This window comes from Castor canadensis, chromosome 12 (assembly GCF_047511655.1).
Source record: "Castor canadensis chromosome 12, mCasCan1.hap1v2, whole genome shotgun sequence".
Lineage (NCBI taxonomy): Eukaryota > Metazoa > Chordata > Mammalia > Rodentia > Castoridae > Castor > Castor canadensis.
In genome coordinates this window covers 88,177,514-88,200,115 of record NC_133397.1, presented here as the reverse complement: position 1 = coordinate 88,200,115, position 22,602 = coordinate 88,177,514, and the positions used below count along the sequence as shown (strand labels likewise).

Here is a 22,602-nt window from a genome sequence, read left to right as displayed (position 1 = left end):
CACAAGTTTGCTTAATCTAGGGGTCCAAGTTCTTTCCTACTCAAAGAAGAAGATACAGAGGGAAAAATGATTTCTTTAGGTTTTTTTTTTCTTTCAATTTTAGAGTCTCCATGCAATATATTAATGTCTCAAAAACTCTTGATTAAAGTTTTTAGATAAAAATCTTTGAAAAATAACTTAAAAATCAAATTCATTTTTCTTGTTGCTAAACATAGTTTTTGTAGAGTTTATTGTAGAATAGAAACTACAAAGGATTTTTTGAAGATGATCATTTTATGCAGCTTAAAGCCATGATAGCCACGTAAGCTTTTATAATAGTGTTGCTGAGGAATTGACCTGTGAAACAAGACTATTCCTTTCCAGGCCACAGGTCTGCCTAAAATATCTTCTCATCTCTTAGTTTAGCATGTCCTCAGAAGACATTAAGAGACTACTCCTACATAATTCCTGAAGTGCTCTGTGGAGTGTGTCTCATGTGAGTTCCAGAATGCCCTCACTGTAAGGTACAGGAAGGGGAAGTTAACATTCAAGGACCACCTTATATTATAACTTCTTTGTCTTTTCTGCAGAATTTCTAAACTTTACTTGTGGTTTTAAATCCTTGTAGCTCTCTTTAGCCAGGCATAACATGCTTCGCAAGTAGACTTGACTCATTTCCTCTTTCTTCAGAGAAGTGTTGTTTAGCAAGAGGGTGAGCCTCACTCATCATTTTAAATGACAGAACACAGGTTCTCGACAAATTATTTTCTTGGCAAAGTCTCAGAGCTCTTCCTTCGTCAGGCACGCTCTGAAGCTCTTGCCAAATTGTTTTCTTATTAGTAAGTAATTTGAAGCCTGCTTTTTATTTCTGGACATTTGTATAAAAGGAATTTCACTGACCTTAGCTTGGAGACTTTCATCTTCATGAGTTTTGTTTGGGGAACTATAGGTTCGTGCATCTTCTTTATTTTGGGCGGTGGGGTCTGGGCTTTGAACTCAGGGCCTCACACTTAGTAGGTGCTCTACCACTTGAGCTGTGCCCTGAGCTTCATATATATTTCATATATTAAAAATTGAGAATCTTCACTTTATATAAGGTTAAGTTGCTTTCTTAGGATGTTAATTTCAGAAAGGTAGAATATGTGTCCCTGGAAGGCCTGCTTTAATTTTTTTGAAGGGCAGAAAGCTGTAGTGATTTTAAAGCTAAAGAATTTACTTATCCTACTTTTAATGTTTTAATCTTTAGATAGTATGCCATTTTCTTTAGACACACTGTCCCCTCCTGTATTGTATATTTTCATGACATGCTCCCTTGTAGTGACTAGTTCTCTATTTCCTTATAAGTGGCTACTCATACTGGAGAGCAATCCTTTGCTTTGTACCTGTATTTGCTCCATCATGTCATTTGTCACTGCAGTCATTTAACAAGCACCAGTCAGAGGAATGCCGTCCAAGGTGTTAGATCTGAGCCTGGCCCTGGTGACGCAAAAATGGATGATACACAGGCCCTCTGCTCCAGGACTCTTGGGGATTTTACTTTCAGGACTGGTGGGGGCCAGGGCAAGCCTATGGACACAGTGTGACGAGAGAGGCAGATTATATGCCATCTGAAGCATAGAGAAATGAGGAGCTCATGCCGCCCAGTGGAATTGGGAAGCTGGAAGGGTGTGCATGTTTGAGGGGCCGCAAAAAGGGGGGCTAAAGGGTTAGACTGCATCTCTGCAGATTGCTGATTGATGGTGGCCCATGGGGTGACCTGTGAGGTTGGGAGGTAGGTAGGCTTTAGATTAACAGGTTGGGGTGAGACTGAACAGGAGTTGAGTGTTGTAGCACAATAGCAACAGGATTTGTGGCTTATTGTGTTGGGCAGCGAGCTGTGCCTGGCAACAAGGTGTCTAGTTACTGGTGAGGGAGGAGGGGGAAGTTCTGGAACATGGGTGGAGTAGGCCAGAGGTGCCTGAGCATCCTGAAGAGGAAGGGGGAGTGCCTGTGAGCCACATGCTCCCAGCCACTAACCCCCATCACTGTCCTACCAGCTTTATCTACCCACATGCAGCTTTGTCTCTGCTATTAATCCAAAAGAGTTCTGGTTGTTCCCCAAATGTTAAGACTTCATATAGCGATGCTGATGGAGTCTCTGGCCCTCTTTTCATTATCTGATTTTCTTTAAAGCAGCAAATGGAAAAGAGAGCAAAGTCAGACGCAAACTACAGCTGAAAAACCTTTATCTGCAAGGAGGGAGGCAGCTGGTTAAAAAAAAAATTAGCACCTGTAGCATTTTGCTGTTCAGAAGCCTTTTTATCTCTAGCCCCTTAGTGCCAAAACAGTAATTAAGGTTCCTGGCTGTATCCTAAGTGAGCAACGCACTGGTTCACATCCTGTGTTCAAGAAAACAGGAAAATGAGGAAGCTTTACTTTCTGTCAAAAAAATAGTTTAAAAGGTGACAGTGCTTGTATCAAGGAGAGAAAACTGGTTTTAGATGGAAAAAATAATGATGTAGGTGTCAGAAAGCTGCTTGTTGAGAAGTAGCTTGTTTTCTGATGGTGCTGGATAAAAGTGCCCTTTTGGCCACAGCTCCAATGTAAGAGAAATGCTTTGCCTCAAGTGGACTGCAAGCAACATGGTAGGTATGCTATGATCCTGTCACATAGGAAGATATTTTCTCTCATTCTCAAGGGGGAGCCTGAGGATGGGCAGGAGCTGCCCTCTCCAGAGCCCGCCCCTGTGAGCGTTTCTTCTGGGAATTTGAGTGTGACCTTCCAGGATGAGGACAGGAGCAGCACCAGCAGCCCGCCCTTGTCCACCAGGAGTGAATCTGTACCGCGCTGCACTGCCAGTTTAAAAGAAGATGCAGGGGAGGACACAGCATTACTAGGTAGGTTGCTGGTTTTTACAGTGTCACCAGTAGTCGAAAGAAAATTACAAAATATATATGATGCAGAAAAACATAAAGGAAAAAATGAACACCATAGTCCCACACCTAGAGATTACATTTCAACATTTTGATAAATGCCTTTCCAGATATTTTTCTCAGCTTAAGGATGGGGGAATATCACTTACGTGCTGTTAGATCACCTGGTTTTTTAACTTACTGAATGATGCTTTTTGTGTTCCAGTGAATAGATTATTTTTCTGGCCACCAAGTATTTATTACATTTTGGATTTTCTGGAATGTCTTTAAACTATTAATGTACATTTATTATCAAAACACTTTGAAATTGTTGTGTTGTGCATGGTTACCACCTGTCTAATTGTTTTTGTCATTCTGATAGTAAATAGCATTTTTATTACTGATAAGGGTACCTTCTTTATCTTTGTTGATCATTGTCATTCCCTTATAAATTGCTCATTTTCTGTGCTAAATTTTCCTTTTTTGTTAGCTTGTTTTCTATTGAGATACTAATATTGTGTGTGGGGGGAAGGAGAGATGAGAGAGACTGGGTCTCTTGATATGTGTGTAGCCCAGACTGACCTTGAACTTACAGTACTCTTGCCTCTACCTCCCAACTCATTTTTCATACTGATTCTTAGAGCTCTTTGTATATTGACAATATTCAGTCTTTGTCTTATTTTTTTGTACATTTCCCCAAGTTTCCTCCTTTCTTTTTGGTGATGGAGATGGAAACCAGGGAGGGCCTTGTGAATGCTAAGCATTCACTCTGCCACTGAACTATATCCCTAGCTCTCCCAATTTCTATATACTTTGACTTCTTGTTGTATTTTACTAGATAGAAATTAGTAATTTTTACATCTTCTGGCTTCTCATTTTCACAGTTTTGCCTTTCAAGGCATCCTAATTTAGGAAAGTCTTCATCATTTTCAGATTTTGAAACTACTGAGCTAGATTTTGATAGTATTTATGGTTTTGATTTTATCTTTTTGAGTCAGTCTAGCCTCAAGCTTACTATCTTAAGTGTTCTTTTTGCCTTAAAGTAGTAACACTCTAAGTTGAGAAATACTAAATTAGAACAATTGGTTATTCTGAATAGACGTTACTACTTGCCTAGTATAATGCAGTCTCACTTAGGGTTGGGAAAGCACTGTGAGACACTCAGGACTACCTAGAAAAGCCATGTGGCTTTAGGAATGGAGGGCCCTGGAGAGTGGCTGCCTCATGCTCCTCCCAACGCCCAGTTGACCACCTGCTTCACTCCTGTAGGGAGCTTATTTGGTTCTAGGGTCACCCTACTCAAAGCACTCAGCATTTCAATTACAGAGAAAAAGTTCAAGAGATCTGTTGTACAACATGGTGACTGTGGATGAGTACAGTGTACTGCCTATCTAAATTGATATCTATGTGAGGGGATGCTTATGTTCATAGCTTCATTCAGCCATTCCACAAAGTGTGCTTATTTCAGAACATCATGCCATACACCATAACTATATACCGTTTTTACTTGCCAAATTAAAAAGTTATTTTTTTTAAGCTAGGAAAACAACTTTAGCAGTTGAGGCTGGGGACATGCAGTGATAGAGCACACACACGAAGCTCGGGGTTCAATCCTTAGCACCAAAACAAATTTAATGGTATTGCTTAACGGTATTTTACCATTAAATTTTAAATTGAGAAAAAGAAAAAAAGTTGGTTCTGCTGACCTTTAAGGAAATAGTCTATTGTTCTAAGAAGCCTTTGCATTCTGTGCAGAAGTGATTTTGCACTCCAGACTTTTGCTTTTGAAGGTCTGGACTTAAATACCAGCTTCACCTTTTCCCTGCCATCTGTAAAATGGGAATAGTGACATATTTAGTGACCCCTTATTAGGGATGATACATACTGCCAATAAATGGTAGCTAATATTTTCATTGGTCACAACATCATGATCGTAACTTGTTGACTCTTGAGAACATTCTAGCACCACAAGCTAGACTGCATCTTCTTTTGTAGCATTGTGCTGGTCAGGTCAGTGTTGGCTCAGCTAATACTAGGAAACTGTATATTGTATGTGAGGAAGCTGTTTCTTTTGTTGTCTGTATCTTTGGAATGGGTTGTCAGTTTTTGCATGTAAGATTTATTTAAATGTTCTATAATTTGTTTGATGAATTACCTTCTCCAACTGAGTGACTGTGCAACTGAAGTTGAAGAGGTGCTTTTGGTGTTTTTTTGTAGAACCAGGCCAGAGTGACCCTCGGCGTGGAGGACCAGTCTGCTAGCGCACATCCTGACAGCATGACGGGCAGAGCTTTGTCTTGAACTAAAGGACATTTTATTTTTTTATTTTAGCACATAGTTTGTATACTTGAAGATAATGTACATTGTTTTACTTTTAAGATTTGATATTTAAAGGGCTAAGATATTTTATTCTTAAAGAGACTTTGATTAGTCTTCATGTATTTATCTACTAAAGTACTCTGTTTACGATAAGCTGTTGTTTCAGAGTGTCACAGAGGATGAGGCCTGGGGAAGATGTGTTATTGTGGAGGATGGGTGGTATTTCTAACTCCTAGATTAGCTGCTGTGATACTGTAAGAATAAGATTAGTTCTAGTTCTCAAGCTTTTAGACAAAGTGCACCAATTTTAGATTAGTTGAAGTGGAATTGGGATAAATTCAGTAATCGATGAAATGGGCTTTCCCTGGAGGAAAGACACCTTTACAACTTTAAACTTGTGAGATAAGAAATCTTGCTCAGTGTGGCAAAGCACACCTGTAACCTCAGCACTCAGGAGACTGAGGCAGGATGGTTAAAAATTTGAAGCCAGCCTGGGCTATGTAGCAAGATCCTGTCTCAAAAAACAAAAAAAGAGAGAGAGAAATCTACAACTTTCTTGTACATCTGTATCATACATAAAGACTTCAAAACCTGAGAACTCCTTTCCAGTGTGTGGAATTATGAGAAAAGCACTAGATGACTTTAGGATTTGCATTTTCCCCTTTATTACCTAATTTCTTTTGAGAACCTTGATGGGGAGGGAAATTTGTCTACTTTTTCCTACAAATAAAAAAAGCCAAGATTATTCTGTATTGCACATTAAGAGCATTAAAACTTCATTGATTAAGGAAATGGATAGGAGTACTGTGATTTTTCTTAACAATGAATATATTACATTGATTCTCATAATTTAATCTTTATATAACTAAAAGGGTGATAGTTGAATGATTTTGTTAGAATAAAATTACCAGTTTTCTTGACTAGTTTGCAAACTCAGGACCATGCCTTGCCTAATTATTTATCCTTTTGCTGGCTTGCTGTTTTTTATTTGTAGGTCAGAGGCACAGCTTTTGGAGGTCATTGTGTGAAAATTTTATGTTGTGCTCTGTTCTTGCTTACTGGAAATGAGAGTCAAGAACTGTGAAGCACTATTTTTAGAGTGTGGAATTGTAGTCATTCCTTTGTTGCTTCTTAATTAGTTACCGTGCTTATCTTTATAGGTAAAAATAAATGTTTATTGAGTAAAATATACTTTAAACATTGAAGATTTTATCGGCAGTATAGCTATGTATAGGATGTAAAGCTTCATGAACTTTATCAGGCTGTTTACTACACTTTAATTCTACTCATCTACATCTGATGAGTAGTTTTACTGAAGTAAATTGTACAACCATTTTGAATATGAAGTAGAAATGTATCTTACTGAGCACTCATTTTAATAAACAGCCTCAGAGTTACCTTAGAAATCTGTGGTCAGTGCAAATAGGAAAAGATAATCTTGATTTGTTACCAAGTAGATTGTTTGCTGTTTGTCTTTTAAGAGACATACTACAGAAAAATGCTTTATTCTTTCCAGTAGCTAATGAAGCTACTTTGTAAAAAGAATATTGGACAGACCATAGTAAATTTAATCATTATAGAAGTATGATTTCTTTTCCCTTTTTTTGAGACAGGGTCTCTCTATGCAGCCCATGCTGGCCTCAAACTCAGCCTCCCAGGTGCTAGGAATATAGGCATGCACCATCACACCTGGCTTGGAAGAGTGTTTTTTAACTTCAGAATTGTAGGCAAAGGTGTGAGAGAGACTGAGACTCAGCAGTTTACCTGCCATGGTGTTCTACCTGCCCTGCTTCTTCGCTCCCCAATGTCTTGATTGGTGTTCTGCATATCCCAGCAGGGAACCACCAGAGAAGTTTGAGACCATGGCATCATTTAGCAGGTAATAGTTCTATATTCTCTTTTTGGGCCTTAAACAAGATTGCTCCCTGTGGCTACTGAGGAATGATGACAATAAAAGGCCGAATTGCAGTGTCTCCATCAGCAGTTTGCTCTCTCTGTGGGGACACAATGACAAAACCTCCCGAAGCGAACCACTGGTCTGACCTCAGTAATACTAGATAGAAAGAAGCTTCCTGCCTTGGGGAAGCTGGTTAAATGGGAGTGGTCAAAAAAGGCATTCCTAAAGACTCAGCTGTCTCTAAGGAAAAATAATCAGTGACCTTCAGACAACACTGGGCCTTGACCAAGTTGCAGTACTCTCTGTACCTAGAGAGGTATTCACCCCATTGAGGACTGCTAGAAATAGAAAATAGGCAGTCAAGAGGTGTGATCCATGTGGATGGAATTTCCCAGTAAGATAGCATAATTTGGCAGCATCTGTTTTGAGCACATGAAAATTACTTGTTCAATGAGGGATGAGATTAAATTAGTATGTGTTTATTACTAACTTAAGGACATTTTGTTTTTGTCAAAAGCAGTTTTTTACAGGCTCAGTGTAAGCCCTGCTTTGTGATTTCCTGAGCACAGGATGTTGGCAGAGCTAGCTTTATAGTATAACATGTTGTGCACCTGTGATGCAACAACAAATTAGAAAACCCACCTACGTCTTTCCCAGCTTGTTTTAGTCTTAAAACACTTGTCAGCATTTTTCAAAAGTACTAGTACTTGAATTATTACTCCTTATCAAAGTGAAATGTCTCCTTATCCTAGCCATTCGCCCTCTTCCTACAGCAGTCTAGTAGAACAAAGTTGTAGAAAGTCAGTCCATTTTTTTGATGAGGGTAGGCAAATATTGTGGGCTGATGAGAAGCCTGGGAGAAGCAGTTTTTGTGAGCTGACTGCAGTTCTGGAATCCCAGAGTTGTCATGGTGTTTTTTTGATGCTCTTAGGTATTTTCCTGATACAAATAGTAGTGATTGCATAAAAACAAGCAGACCAGATATAAAATGAAATCAGCAAATTGTTTTAGGAAGCAGAGGGTGCTAGGACTTTAACATATATGTAAAAAGTTCTTCCTAAATTTCCCAGAGCCCCTTCTGTTAAGTGGGTATCATTCAAAATATTAAAATAGACTGTGAGATCCATCATCTCCATGAGGTGACTCACTTAAAATGTGTAAGTGTGCTACTTAAAATGAGGAGTAAAATTGAGTATGTGCTGTATAAGAAAATTGAGTGATACTGTTTCTGTTGTTTAAATGAGAAATAACAACTGCTAATGAGGATTATTTGTGGTAACATTTTAGGTTCCCAAAATATTTTTCTTTTCAAATAGCTTCTTTTTACTAGTACTTATTGCGGTATTCCTTTTTTAACAGGTGATTTAATGTTGGAAATTGGAACTAAAACATCCCAAGAAATGAAGGTGTTAAACTCATTTGATTACACTTAAAAGCTGGTTGAAGTTACTAAATTTTAGGATTATAGTTTTACTTTAGATATTTCCTTCCTTCTTTTTTCTTCTTTCTCCCCCCTCCCCCACTTATTTTTATTTATCTATTTAGAGATATAGTTTATGTTGCCCATGCTGGCCTCAAACTCCTAGGCGCATGCATCCTCCCAGTTCCAGCCTGAATAGCTGGGACTGCAGGTTGTACCACCATACCCAGCTTGCCTTCTAAACATGTTTAATCAAGAACCTTTTGGTGGTATTGTAAATCTTGACTTTAGATTTTTTTTAAATAAAATGTTATCTTAAGTAAAGCTATTTTTGTAAGCATTTGTTGCTTTTCAAATGTCAAGACTGATCTTGATCCTCCTTACTCGAAGAATCCATATTTGAGAGTTTTATTTGTAACCCTAAAGCCATTATATACAACACTTTTGCAGTTGTTTTCAGATTTGCACAAAGTGGTAAAAATTTTGAGTTGCCCAACACATGTTCTTAACTAAGGTTGAACAAGGGAAGGGGAAGTTTGCCTCTTTGTTGTACTGGGGGTTTTTGTTTTTGCGATAATAGAGTTTGAACTCAGGGTCTACACCTGAGTTCAAAGCCCAGGCTGGCTTTGAACCACAATCCTCCTGATATCTGCTTTCTGAGTAGCTAGGATTACAGGTGTGAGCCACCAAACAAGTTTCCTTTACATGGCCTGTTTGATACCCTCGTTTATGTGTTTTTTTTTTTTTTTGGACAACTTCACTGTTTAAAACGGCCCCAGGTATGAAATGCAGCTTCTGTTCTATGCATAACATAGAACGGAATGTTATGATGTGCCTTGTGAACAAAATACATGTTAGATAAGCTTCAGGTCAAATGCTACAAGAGTGGAACTTATACTCTTAAAAATTAATGGGCTTGGCTATCTTTAACTTTTGCTAAATTCTGGAGTAGAGAGTAATTCCTATTGAACAGATTATACTCTGTAAAAGGAAATTTTCATGATTTCTTCAAATAAAAAGCATACCAGATGACAGCTGATTTAAAACAAAAGGAAAAAAAAAGCTTTAATGGGAGGCACTTTAGTCCTTGCTCTCCTGTGCCTCAAACACACATCCACCCAACACAAACAGCGGCTCCTAGGGTGATACTACCTCCCAAAGCAAAAAAGTGGCTATCTTAGACTAATAACCAAAAATCATTCTCAAGAAAAAAACCCAGAAAACAATGCCTGCTGCTACAGGCTAGAAGGTTACTAAGAGTTCCCATGTTTGTAAGAGGCTCACAGGACTAATGTATTCTGTTGTCATAAAGTTACAAGTGTGTCCTTGGCTATGCTTGAGAAGAGCTCATAAAGACAGCACCACAGATTCTTAAGAATGTCTTACTTACTCTCATTGAATACTTTCAACATTGGAATCTTAGAAAAACAGGACTCCTGGTTTTTCAGAAACCTGTGACTGGTATTTTAAGCAAGAACAGGCCCTTTGCTCTTTAAAAAAATTTTCTTTTAAATACCTCAGCTACTCTTTTTTTGTGAGTGGTTGTTCCTCTGATAGTCATCAGTAAGACACCTAAAAAAACACTTTCCCAAGTTCTTACCAAAAACTCATTGATAGGAAAAAGTCATCCAGGAAAAGGAAAACTTTGTTATAAGTAAATAAAGTGTTATTTATATGCATTAGATCAAACAATCCACTAAAGAGTTTTTAAAACTAATTGCAATACGGTTGGGCAATGAACAGGGTAGTGACGTACTATTTTGACAGTTTGGTCTCCGAGGGCGTTTCTCCAGTGTCCAATGTCTTCAACAACCGGAACAAGCCTGCAGCTTCTCGGATCCTACTGAACTCAATACAGAAGGCCTGCACTTCTATAAATAAGTCCTGCACATTAATAATTTTGTTGCGGATTAAGGATTGGAGAAAGACACACACGAGACGCACCAAACGATTCTGGGGGGAAAAAAAAAATTTTAGTGTGCCTGTTTTCCTGGCAGGTATTAATAAAGTTCACCAAAACTTATTACTCACCTGCATGTATTTATCCTTAATTTGTTCACAAGTAGAGATGCAATTTGATATATAAAGGTGAATAAATTCAGGAGGTAGATCAACAGCTGTAGTTAGCCTGTTTCATAAAAGAGGTTGGGGTTAATCGTATTTGTTAGTATATAGCAAAGTAAAAAATTGCCTGTGGTCGTGGTTATCTGGTGAAATTTTCTGATATGTGACCCAATTCCCTAATTTTAAATATTCTTTGGCGAATAAACCCAGAAGCCACAGTCACTTATTTCTAATCAACAGTTTTGTTTTTTAAAGTCTATACTTAGCATTACACACTGCAGTTACTCATTAAAATGATGATTTGTTTGAACATTGTGTCCCTGAGTGTTTCTGGTTGAATCCTAAGTCATGGTCTCTCATCTTCCAAGCTCCAGTAACCTCAGCAGTTACTATCATCAATTCACATTTAGAAAAACCCTATTATATAGAAGCACTATGAAAGGTATCTGAGAGGAAGTGCAGCACAATACATAACCAACCAAATTCTAAAATGAGGGGTTTGGAAGAAGAGTAACATGGGAAGACTTGGAAAAAGCCCTAAAAATGCAAGTGACTTAAGAAGAGAGATCTTCCTGAAAATGGAGTACAGTATAAAGCTTTGCAGCTTATTTGGAAACACTGCAGGGAAGACCTGGCTGTCATACAACAATAAGCATGTCAGAGACCCAGAACCCAAGTTTAGAGTCTTGAAGGCCAAGGCCAGTATTTTCCAAAGAAAATGGACTTGAGATGATTATTATATGCTCAGCTCAGCTCAGTTCAAGAAATACTAGGTCACAGCCAGGGTTTATTATTGCAATGTCTTTGCTAAACTAGCTATATAAAGTACAAATTTCCTCAACGAGACAAATACCTGCTGCCTTTTCTAAACTTACCTGACCTTGAAATTTCTTTTCATAAGTGAACTTTTAAGAAAACTGCCAGAAGCCACTATTCGCACTTGAGATTTGTGTGTCAGTAGCAAGTTAGAAGGATACATGATGATAGGTGCTGGCGGAAAACAAAAGCAGGACCTTGTCCTTGAAATTCCAAGATATTAGGAAGATAGAATCATATTGATAGCAAGATACAGTGTTTTTGGACCAAGGACCAAATCACTAGGAAAGACACTTTGCTACAAGAATACAGTGAAGGGGAAGCACTGAACACAGCTCAGTCAATCCAGAGGACAGAATTCAGTCCCTGTAAGATGAAGGAGTCTTGACTGAATAGAGGAAGGGCTCCAAAGAGAGGTGGAAATGAAGCAGCAAGGTTTTAATATTGCAGTAAGCCAGTTTTGCCAGTGACAGAGATAAAGCTGAAGATTAATTTGGAGACCTCATGTTTTCTTCCTTCTCATACCCTTAAAATAGGACACACTCTTCCTCCATACTTTGTGCAGCAGCCAGCCAAGCTTTTTGTCACCAGTTGGTTAACATATTCATTAGTTCAATTTAAAGTAAGTGTTTTTTTTTTTTAAATCTCCAACTCAGAAACAGATGTTTAAAAAATGTGCTCTAATTAAAGTTTTGGTGCCTGGCACTCAGAATGGATTTCCCTAAGTATTAGAAGAACCATATAACTTGCCATCAAACCAGGCCAATGCATGAAAGAGAGCTCAGGGCAAAGAAGCATGAGTCAGGACTACCTCGGCAAACCTGAAGTATGACCATGTAGACAATGAAACAGGCCTCCAAGCTAACCCCTTTAAGCCCAGTTAATTTGTAACCTAAAATATATTTGTAAGGAAAGTAGTATAAAATATGGAAGCTGTGCGGAAGAATACATCAAGAATGCAGAGCTTTACTGTTTCCCTGACAATGGAGGGTAAGGAGACAGTCATGGAAGAGTTTCCATGACAGCACACCTGAAATCTCTCAGTGCCACACTTTCCTATGTCACAGTTAGTAGCTGAGGAACAATTATATCTGCACAGAGATGAAGATAATGACTATAAGGCAATTAATTCTATCTGTTTTCACTTAAGCTTTTTTTAACATGTTAAACTCCTACTGAGTTCTTACTAATGGATGTTAAATTCACATGCAGTGAACACTAAGGCTCAGACTGTCTTTCGATTATGTGAGGCTAACAATATCAGAAGAAAAAAAGTCCTACCACTTTTCCCATCCAGGTCTTATTTAATCAAGATCCACGTATCCCCACATACTTGATGGAATATGGAAACTTACCGATTTACAACTTCCATTGAATGTAAGGACATATCCATATTGACCAGGACAGAGAAATACTCAGTGATCTGGCTTGACTGCATTAATTTCAGCAACATTTCTATAGCGACTAGAGGGTTGTTTTCCACGAGGTCTGGAAGTTTGGCTGGAGTGAGGCCAATATGATAAACAAGTTTGGGGTCTTTTTCCAGCTCACTAAGGAGCTAAAGAAAATCAAATTTTCAAAGAGAGAAAGGTTTTTGAGTCACATTAGAATTCTGCACACAAAAGTACTTTACACAAAAACTGTAAAAATTACCTTCATTGAACCAATTTCCTAAATTTCTTTCCTCAAGCCCATAATCATTACATCTTGACATTTTAATTTAGATTTGGATTGTGAGGACACTAAATGAAAACATTCAAGGGCTGACAGCATGGCTCAAGTGGTAGATCACCTGCCTAGCAAGCACAGGGCTCCAGGACCACAAAAAAAAAAAAAAAAAAGAAAAAGAGACAACTAGTGAGTCTTCTTCCTAGACATAAAACTAGCCTAGGAACTGTCTGGTTACATACAATATTGTCTGGCTATAATAGTATCATCCTTAAGTCTTTTGTAGTATTTTTTTCATGTCATCTGTTATAACCAAAAATACTCTTTTAATTGCCAACTAAAAAGCAAACCAAGCTAGGCATGGTGGTTCACACATGTAGCATGAGCACTTGAGGTGGAGGTGCATGAGCTACATAGCAAGTTCAAGGTCAGCCTGGGCTATTTAGTGAGACCCTGTCCCAAAAAAAACCTAAAAAGCATAAACAGAAGAGAATTAACAGAAACATGAGAAATGAGCCATGCCCCACCCACCCAGGTAGAGAACAAAAATACCCAAGAATAGGGGAGAAAAGGAAGTACTGCCTCTGCTTGTATTTCACAGTTCAGATCACTCCCAAACTTTGCAATTTCAATAGGTAGCTTCAAAAACATTTCTTACAGGCCAAATAGCACTTTTTCTTTAAGACTTCTCTGTTCTTTTTTCTACTTGTATTTTCTATAGTGGACTGTGTGTTTCTAGATGGTCTATTAAGCAAAATGAACTGAAAAAAGCAATTAGTTACTTAACTTTGAGAATATTTTTGATGCTGAACTGGAGTGGAGATGACAATATCTTCCTAATAGTTCTAACTATTAGGTGTCCCTGCCTTTTCTCCCAAGGGGGGCCACCCAGTCTTGCCAGTGGGCAGAGGGAAATAGTTTTAATCTCAAGTCCACCATCAACCAGTTGTGCCAGGGTCTAGTTCACCTTCCTTTGGCCTCATTTTCCTTCTTTATGGAATGTTAATAACTACATACTCTCAGAAGAGTTACTTAAATACAATAATGTATATAAAGTACCCAGCTGGTACACAGCAGGAACAGGGTGCCAAAAAGTGAGACCCTTCCTATCCCACCTCTTCCAGAGACAATGATCACAAATGAGTCAAGACATTTTTTAGTCATATTACCTCTTGCCCTACCAGAATAAAATGAACATAAGGGGAAAGGGCAGAACAAAGCTTCAGATATCCAAAAAACCTTTCACACTTCCCTACTGCTGGCTCAGGTTGAAAGTTTATTGCTCTTTTATCACTTTATGAGAAAAACAAATGATGGATTAAAGATAAGAAAACGTAATACATCCATACCTGTGTTTGTTGGGGAGAAGATAAGGGGCTTTTGAAGGCTTTGGCCATGATTCGCTTGATCTCCACACCTGTGCTATTCTTAACACACATGGATTTATCCCACTGAATCGCATGGTCAGGCTCCGTGGGATTTAACCAAGCCAGTTCATCCTCACAAATGTGGAGAGGAGGTGGAGGACGGATAAATTCTGGCCGAAAATGGCCTATAATGAAAGTAGTGTTAATGACTGCTTCTGTCAGTACACTAACATCTATACCCATTTCACATATTTCAGTGTAGTATAAAAATGCCTTTTAATGAAGATTTTATGATAAAACTTTCACACTTTGAAATTGAAGACTAGAATGATATAGAAAGTCAGGGCTTCACTCAGAATATATGTAAGAACACACACAAAAAAACCAATAAAACCACATGATGTCAGAGATCAAACCTATTTGTAGAGAGAAGAGAGGAAAAAAAGGATGTGACCTGACAACTTTTCATCCAAGCAGGGCTACTCAGCAGCAAAGGGCACAGCTATGAGACTGGTTAAGTCTTTTTTTTTGGCAGTATGAAGGCTTGAACTCAGGGCCTCATGCTTGGTTGGCAGGCACTCTACCACTTGAGCCACTCTGCCAGCCCACTGGTTAAGTCTTCTGATGAGAAGAGAAATACTATTCATCCTCACCCATTCTAAGACACCACTAACATCTTGTTCAGAGATCACTATGACTTGTACTAGTTTGTGCATTTTATAACTTTGAAGTGACAAATTATGTGGAGATGAAATGACAAGGAAATAGCACTGGTGGTTCTTTTGACTTTTTCAAATAAACCTGGAATCCTTCATAAATTCTGAAATTCATAAGTACCATATTCATACTCAAAAAACAAAAGCATGACAGGAAAATAGTGACTCAATTCAACTATTTTATAAATCCAGTTGGTTTTTTTATGTGTCTGTGTGTGTTACTGGGGAATTGAACCCAGAGCCTCATGTATGCTGGACAAGTGCTCTACCACTGAGCTAAAATCCCCAGCCCAAGGCTGACCCATAAGTTTTAAATTCATTAAAATAAACGCTGGCTAGGACTTCTGCCACACCTAACAAAATGATGTTACACCTTACTTTGGTTTCCACATGGGGCAGAAGGTAGTTTATTCCTATCAAGAATCCTAGTCCCTGCCAAACTTAAGGTGATACTTTCTAGTTTATGACATCATTTCCTGACTAAGAATCATCACTTAAACATCTCCACTGTCCCTTCACTTGCATCACCAGGACTGGCACCTTAATCTCTCCTGAGACTCTTTGTGAAAACAACGACTGCAGCACTTCATGGGAAATACTACTGATGTGGGGTAGGGGAATGCCTGGTGTGTGGCCAGACTCACTGTGAGTGAAGTGCTCTGCACATAATTTCCTGGTGGCCAATGCAATTCAAAGTTGTGCCTGAGCAAATACTAAACAGAAACTGCTACATTCCACAGACCTTCCAATACACTTGTGACTAGCTCAGATCTCAAATATTAAACCCATATAAGCCAAAGCGCTACTGTAAACCAAATAATACAGTAAGTCACAGTGTAAGTTTCAAACTCATGGTAACACTATAATCTGGAGAATATGTCCTTATTCCTATGCAGGAAGCCTTCATCATTTAAACTACATGGAAGCCTGTAAAACCAAAAGGTACAGCTGTATTATTTCAAATTTAGTGTTTTCTGTTTAAGAAAAATAATTAAAAGCAAAAAAGGGCTGGAAGCATGGGCCAAGTGGTAGAACACCTGTCTAGCAAGCATAAAGTTGAGTTCAAACCCTAGTACTGCCAAAAAGTGAAAACAAAAATGAAATAACTAAGAACTGTAAAATCAGTAAAACTTTAAAGTGGAGAAGGTAATGATAGTAATAATATTATCTATAGTAATCTTTATTGGGTAATAATCTATAAAAATACTCATTTCAGTAAAACCAGAGAACTTATATATTCAGGTATGTGTATAATAAATATTTAATAAACTGCTTGGTGTATAATTTTTTAAAGAAGAAACTAAATTTAATGAGCATCTCTACTATATTCTAGGTATACTAGAATATAGTATTCTAGTAGTATTCTTCTACTAGGAAGTTTCACATTAAATTCAAGCTTAAGTAGCAATGAAAACAACATTATCTCAAAAAACTGAAAAGTTCTAGGTGATGCTTGTGGAATAAAACCAAGAGAATAAAATTAATTTATATATACTTACTTTCAATAGGTGGCTTTGGTCCACTGACTAATGATTCTGTGATACGAGAGGCAACTGAGCTGTCGAATCCAGAATTAGAAGAATCTGGGTCTGGGTCACTAAGAATACTAGGGAAGCTAGCTTTACTTTGGGTTGGCAATTCAGACTGGCGTTCTGAAAGAAGTTAAAATGGAAGACATTTTCAAATTGAGGACACCATGAAGAGGGAAAGGACAAACTAATAACTGAGAGAAGCTACTGGCAACTGCCAGATTCTGTGTGTGTGTGTGTGTGTGTGTGTGTGTATGTGTTTGTACAAAATATAATAGCCCCTACAAAAAAAAAATATTATTTTTCCAGTAGGAAAAAAATAGACTAATGACTTTGCCAAGCAGTTTACAAAGAAAGCTTGAATAATCAATGAACATCTGAAAAGATTTTAGGAACCAGAGAAAGTTCAGTTAAAAGAGAGGATCCTATAATACAACTACCAGCTTGGCAAAAATTAAGACTGACATTATTAAATTCAGAGGATGATGTAAGCTAACTCACACAGGAAGAATGAAAAATGACACAGTAACTTTGGAAAATTTGACCTAGTAAGGTTCATATGTATGTATTTTTCCACTTTAAAGAAACACTTTCACATATGCCCCAAAAGAATATACAAGAATGTTCATAGCTCCCTACCCAGAACAATAATAAAATTAGAAAAAAAAAAGAATGTTCATAGCACTATTATGTCCATCAAGAACTTGGAATACCAGTGTATGAAAGTACCACAATAGTAATGAAGGGTAACCACTGCAGTCGCATGCTGCTAACATAGATTCGTCTTCCAATTAATAACCAATAGAAGGAAAGCGCAAAATAAATATAGTATAATCCCACATATGTAAAGCTCAAGGGCATGGGCAGAGAAATTAGTCATGCTCAGGAGAAAAGGCTATAAAATACATTCAGCATGAGTATAAAACAGGTACTGTTTGCAGGGGGAGAATGAGTGGCAGTACAGAGGTGGAAAAGAGAGGGTGATAGGGGGCAATTTTGATTGAAGTACCAGGTTAGTGATGGAGAGGGAACCAGAAATTAAGAGAAACATGGAGCCTCCAGGCTCTGAAAAAAAAAATTTTTGTTTGCTTAAGAGAGTCTCACTAGGATGCCCAGGCTGATCGTGAACTCCTGGGTTCAAGGGATCCTCTCATCTCTGCCTCCCAAGTAGCTGGGACTGCAGGTACACACAACCATGCATGGAAATACTCATTGTCTTAACCTGGATAGTGATTGTTCCAGGGTGACTTTATTATGATTCCTTAAGATGCAGATCTATGTTTTATGAAGTGTCATACTTCAGACTGTCATTTAAATAACACAGCTGAATTCCTGATTAAAGAATTTCAAGTCAATGAAAAAATGGCCAAAGACACACGAAGTCTTTATGACGTTTGACATTGCTTAATAACTTATTTAAGTTTATTTAAACTTATTCCAATGTCATTTTTTCATCTCAGATTGTGGAAGTAAAAAAAGTTAAGATAACATACTGTTGACCAAGATACAGGAAAGATTTTTTAATTTGCAAATTGTATAGTAAACAATAATAGGTATTTATCAGGAAATTTTTAAGAAAATTTCTGAAATGAACACTATTGACAGGGTAAATCTCTGCTTCTATAGTCACTAAAGTTAACTTACCTGTTTTGGTTTTCTAAAATTAAGAAAACAGAAATAAGTCTTCAGTCAACAGATCCTCCCTAAAACATATCAGTCTCAGGCCTCTACACAGATGATCTGCATACAGCTCTAGAGCAGTAACATATGCTTACTTTAGGGGTGGAAGCAGGGGAAACTTGTGAAAAGAAAGGAATTGGGACAGCTTCAATCTGGGTAGAGGACAGGAAGAGCAAGCTTTGTCACTCAACCAAACTTCCCAATCCTTACTCTAAGCACTAGCTCCTTTCTGCACTTCAAAGCTCTCCTGGGCTAACTCAAGTCATCACAAGTTGAAAGGGAGGTCAGATTTGATTCTTGCTTTATCAAATTCTAAATATACATCACATCACCTCTAACAGTAAGGTGGGTGGCACTTGTCTTATCGCTTCTGTATCCAGTCTACAAAAATTATTATTAGATTAAATTTGGCACTAGTGGCTAGTAGGTACTTTTGTGTACTTCAACATGAACAGTCTTAAAAAGATTTCTCTTGGTGCCAGAAAATGACCATTGTTCTACTGTTAATACAACATAATAGTTAAAAAGTGAGGTTTAAACTGTTCCAAAGAAAAATAAGTTTACGGACTGGGGATATAGCACAGCAGCAGAGTGTTTACTTAGCTTGTGCAAAGCCTGATGTTCCATCCCCAATACCACAGTAAACAAAACAAAAACCTAAGTGCAAAGTTATAGTAATCAAAATAGTACAGGTACTGGTATTAAGACAGACGTATAGAACAGACAACAGAATAGAGACCAGAAATACACCCTCACATATATAATAGCTTTCAAAAAGGATACCACTGTATTGGCTGTTCAGGATCCCTTGAGATCTGTTGGAATTTTAAGGTGGTCATTTCTATTTCTTCAAAAAACTATGAGTTTTTGACAGGAATTCTATTCAACCTGTAGGCAGTTTGGGGTAGTACTGACATCCTAACAAATATTGTCTTCTAATAGGACATTTCCAAAACAAGAAAAAAAACCCTAAATTTTATCCAGTATTGTTCTAAAACTGGAAAAGCAAACAATTCAAGGGAAAACTTAATGCTGTGTTAGCATCAAAAATGAAAACTCCACTCCAGGCGCTGGTGGCTCATGCCTGTAATCCTAGTTATTCAGGCAGCCGACGATCAGGAGGATGGCGATTCAAAGCCAGCCAGGGCAAACAGTTCATAAGACCCTATTTTAAAAAAGGGCTGGTTCAAGCTCCAGCACCCCCCCCAAAAAAAAAAAATAAAGAAAAGAAAAAGAAAACTCCATTTAGAATAGAGTACTGAAAATTCTTTTTAAAATTAAAGATACTAATCTTTAGCACAACTAAGAGTGCAATGACCTTCATTTTAAGTACAGTATCTCAGTAACAGATAAGAATGCCCCAAACACTGATTCCTCCTTACCGGCCAAGGCTAACTGAAGTCCACTAATGTCCACAGACTGGCCCATGTTTCCAACATCCATCAATGCAATCTGGCGAGGTGTCTTTTTGAAGAGTTCCCTTGGAGGTGCCAGCATGAGCTGGGAAAGAAAAAACTTTTCTGGTGGAGTTATAGGAGGTAAAAATCCTGTAAACAAAAATGTATAGTGATTTTTTTGGTTACGTCTGAAAATTAACTTTAATCTACTAAAATTAGCATTTGCTACTTGCCACTTCAATCTACATATTTTTACAGACTAAATTATACTTGAGTTTCAGTTAATCAAATATATACATTTATGAATTCTGTAAATATTTCATTTGAAATTTTGTGCTCTGTGACACTGTCAATAAAAGTTAAGATTTTTCTAATTATAAGAACTATGTTTTCTAAAAACGCTTCATTTCCTGAAAAGGCTAAAGTTTTCCTATGCAAGCAAAACCAGACATTAAAAACTTCAGCATTCAGAAACACTTTTCTGTCTACCACAGTGCATATGCTGAAGTTGAAAAGCGAGAAGGAAGCACACACTAGCAACATATCTGCTCAGGTACACAGTGCAACTACATTTTCCAAAGGCTTAATGTTCCCCTGGGCCCCATTCGACTGTTCTCCAAGCCTCATCTATCAACCTAGCCATATCCTCAGACTGCATGATGCACTTGGTGATGCATCAGATAATCTGACTCCATCCAGCAATGTCCTCAGACTGCATTTCCCCAGTTCCAGCCTCACTCCCCTCCCTCTCCTGCATAGACTACAGGACAGACTTCCTGACTTCCCCAGTTCACAGGGGTTTTTTTGTTTTTGTTTATCTTAACCCTCTTGCTCATTGGTTGTAGTCAAGTCTGCACCATCACAGTTTTGACCTCAGCTAATCCACCATCCAGTCCACACATCCCTTACCACTCTACATTCCATGTGGACAAAGTCTCCACCTTCTCTGAATATACCCAATTCTTTAAGAATACCTGGCAGAGCCACACTCTTCCTTCTTACTCCCATCACCCCCATCCAGCAAAAATTCCACTCCCTCTGAGACTCCCTCCAGCTCCACAAGTTGTATTACAAACATTTTGCATTTGACATCTGTTTCCCCAACCAGATTGCAGGCTCCTTGAATTCAGAAAGCCATCTTTCTCATTTCTGATACATCCTCAATCCTAAATCAGAATCATCTGAAAAACTTAAAAAAAATATAGCCATTAGCTGCTCTCCCAACAGACGCCCTAGGAGTGGAGCTTTGGCACTGATTCTTCCTTAGGTGTATTTAATGATCAGCTCTACCTACTTTGATAATGATAATAATAATTATAGGTAATACTTTATCAAATACTTTTATTCTTCATAAGAACTCTCACGAGCTAGGAATTATTAGTATCTACATTTTACAGATGAGGAAACTGAGGCACAGAGAAAGTAAATAACCCATGCATAGATTCTTTCCCTGGCAACTGCCTCCCCTCACCCGCAGTCATGTGTTTACAACGCAGCGTACCTAAATGTAGGTTAGACTCACCGCATATGGCAATGACATTATAACAGTCAGGGTTTGTTTTTGTGTGAGGAATTCAAAGGGTCTCTGACCTAAATGCCACAATCTCCCCATTCCCTAACACACTCTTGGGTGGCCGGTTTCGACCACGCGTGTAGGTGCTTCACTTTTTGGGAAGTCACAAACTTCCTGAAAGTCAGGCAAGTACCCACAGAACAATGCTGCACGAGTGCTCCTGTGTACTAACATCCAGGAGACGTGCGCCTTCTAGAAGACTGTGAATTGCAGACTATTTCTATCCTCTGTCCCGTCGCATTAGAATACATTATGGAAGGCGGCTGCCAAAGTCCTTACGTACTGTTTAATGTGCATTTCCACTCAACTATTCCTTCCAGTGCATAATCTTGTCTTCTATTTACTCCTCGGAAACGTAAACACGGGAACAGATCCAGTGTGTCTTTAGTTCTAAACGCAAATACCCCAGGGCTTTACAAGAATGAGCCGTATTTGAAACACTGTGAAAGTCATGCCCTGCAGGGAGCTAACGATTAGCTGAACAGCAACGTGTAGTTCAGCCACCACCGCTCCCTATTTCGGTGTGGGGTGGAGGGTGGAGAGAGGGTCGATCAGCTCGTTTCCAAAGGGGACAAAGTGGGCGACGACGTCCAGCACGCAGGGGGCTCTGCCCACCCGCCGAGCTACGTGCGCGCCGCACACCTGACTTCGGGGGTACCTGAGAGCGGCGGGCGGTCGGGCTCCTGGCCGCCGCGGGCGGGTGGCGCGGGGTTGAGCAGGTGTGCGAAGCTGGCGGCGAAGGGGTTGGCGGCGAGCGGCTCGGTGCGGTACATCTCCCAGAGCAGATAGAGCGCCGTGAGCCGCTGCGCCGCGCTGGGCAGCAGGTCCGGCTGCTGCAGCAGCATCACCAACACCGAGCCCAGGCGGAAGTGGTCGGCCTTGCTGAAGTAGTGGTGGAAGGCTGTGGAAAGGCCCTCGAAGGTGCTGCCGCCGCCCGCCTCCTCAGAAATGATGCTCAGCAGGCTCGACAGCTCCTTCGGGGTCAGGCTCATCCTGCCCGCGGGGCCGCCCGGGCCTCCGTTCACCGGCCCGCCGCCGCCGCCGCCGCTCCCCGGGACGTTCCTGAGCGCCGACCCCGCCGCTTCCCTGGACCCTCTTTGCTCCGCAGCGATGAGAAGTCGGCCAGACGCCGGACCGGCCCCACCGCCGGGCATCAACTTCACTCGCCCGCCCTGCTTCCCTGTCCGAGTAGCCTTGGCGCCGGCTCGCTCCGTCGTCGCGGCCGTAAAGTGCGATGTTAACACGACAGCGTCGCAAATAAAACACGCGAAGGAAGCCAGGCGACC

General features: G+C 39.3%; 2 protein-coding genes and 1 non-coding gene across 3 annotated transcripts in view; 2 read left to right on the top strand and 1 right to left on the bottom strand.

Annotated features, from left to right (window-relative positions):
* Rnf149 (ring finger protein 149) overlaps positions 1–5,981 on the top strand; it is a 25,897-nt gene extending 19,916 nt beyond the window's left edge. Inside the window, exons 6-7 of the mRNA XM_020157417.2 lie at positions 2,657–2,855; positions 5,088–5,981. Coding sequence (XP_020013006.1) covers positions 2,657–2,855; positions 5,088–5,131 — 243 coding nt within the window. The 3' untranslated portion in view covers positions 5,132–5,981. The remainder of the gene's footprint in view (positions 1–2,656; positions 2,856–5,087) is intronic.
* Positions 1,162–22,602, bottom strand: Cnot11 (CCR4-NOT transcription complex subunit 11). Its single transcript, XM_020157414.2, has 7 exons — positions 21,975–22,602; positions 19,729–19,893; positions 16,637–16,789; positions 14,404–14,606; positions 12,742–12,944; positions 10,538–10,634; positions 1,162–10,459 (listed from the first exon to the last, which is right to left on the bottom strand). The coding sequence occupies exons 1-7, from the start codon at positions 22,468–22,470 to the stop codon at positions 10,262–10,264; spliced, it is 1,515 nt and encodes a 504-aa protein (XP_020013003.1). The 5' UTR covers positions 22,471–22,602; the 3' UTR covers positions 1,162–10,261.
* On the top strand, positions 7,123–7,238 carry LOC141415330 (small nucleolar RNA SNORD89). Its single transcript, XR_012440304.1, has one exon. It is a non-coding gene; the product is annotated as a small nucleolar RNA SNORD89 (small nucleolar RNA).

Coding starts and splice junctions, on each gene's coding strand:
- Cnot11 (XM_020157414.2), bottom strand. CDS start 22,470: ATGCCCGGCGGTGGGGCCGGTCCGGCGTCTGGCCGACTTCTCATCGCT. Junction 19,894..21,974: donor CGACCGCCCGCCGCTCTCAG/GTACCCCCGAAG, acceptor TTTTGTTTACAG/GATTTTTACCTCCTATAACT. Junction 12,945..14,403: donor CTTCTCCCCAACAAACACAG/GTATGGATGTAT, acceptor GATTTTCTTTAG/CTCCTTAGTGAGCTGGAAAA.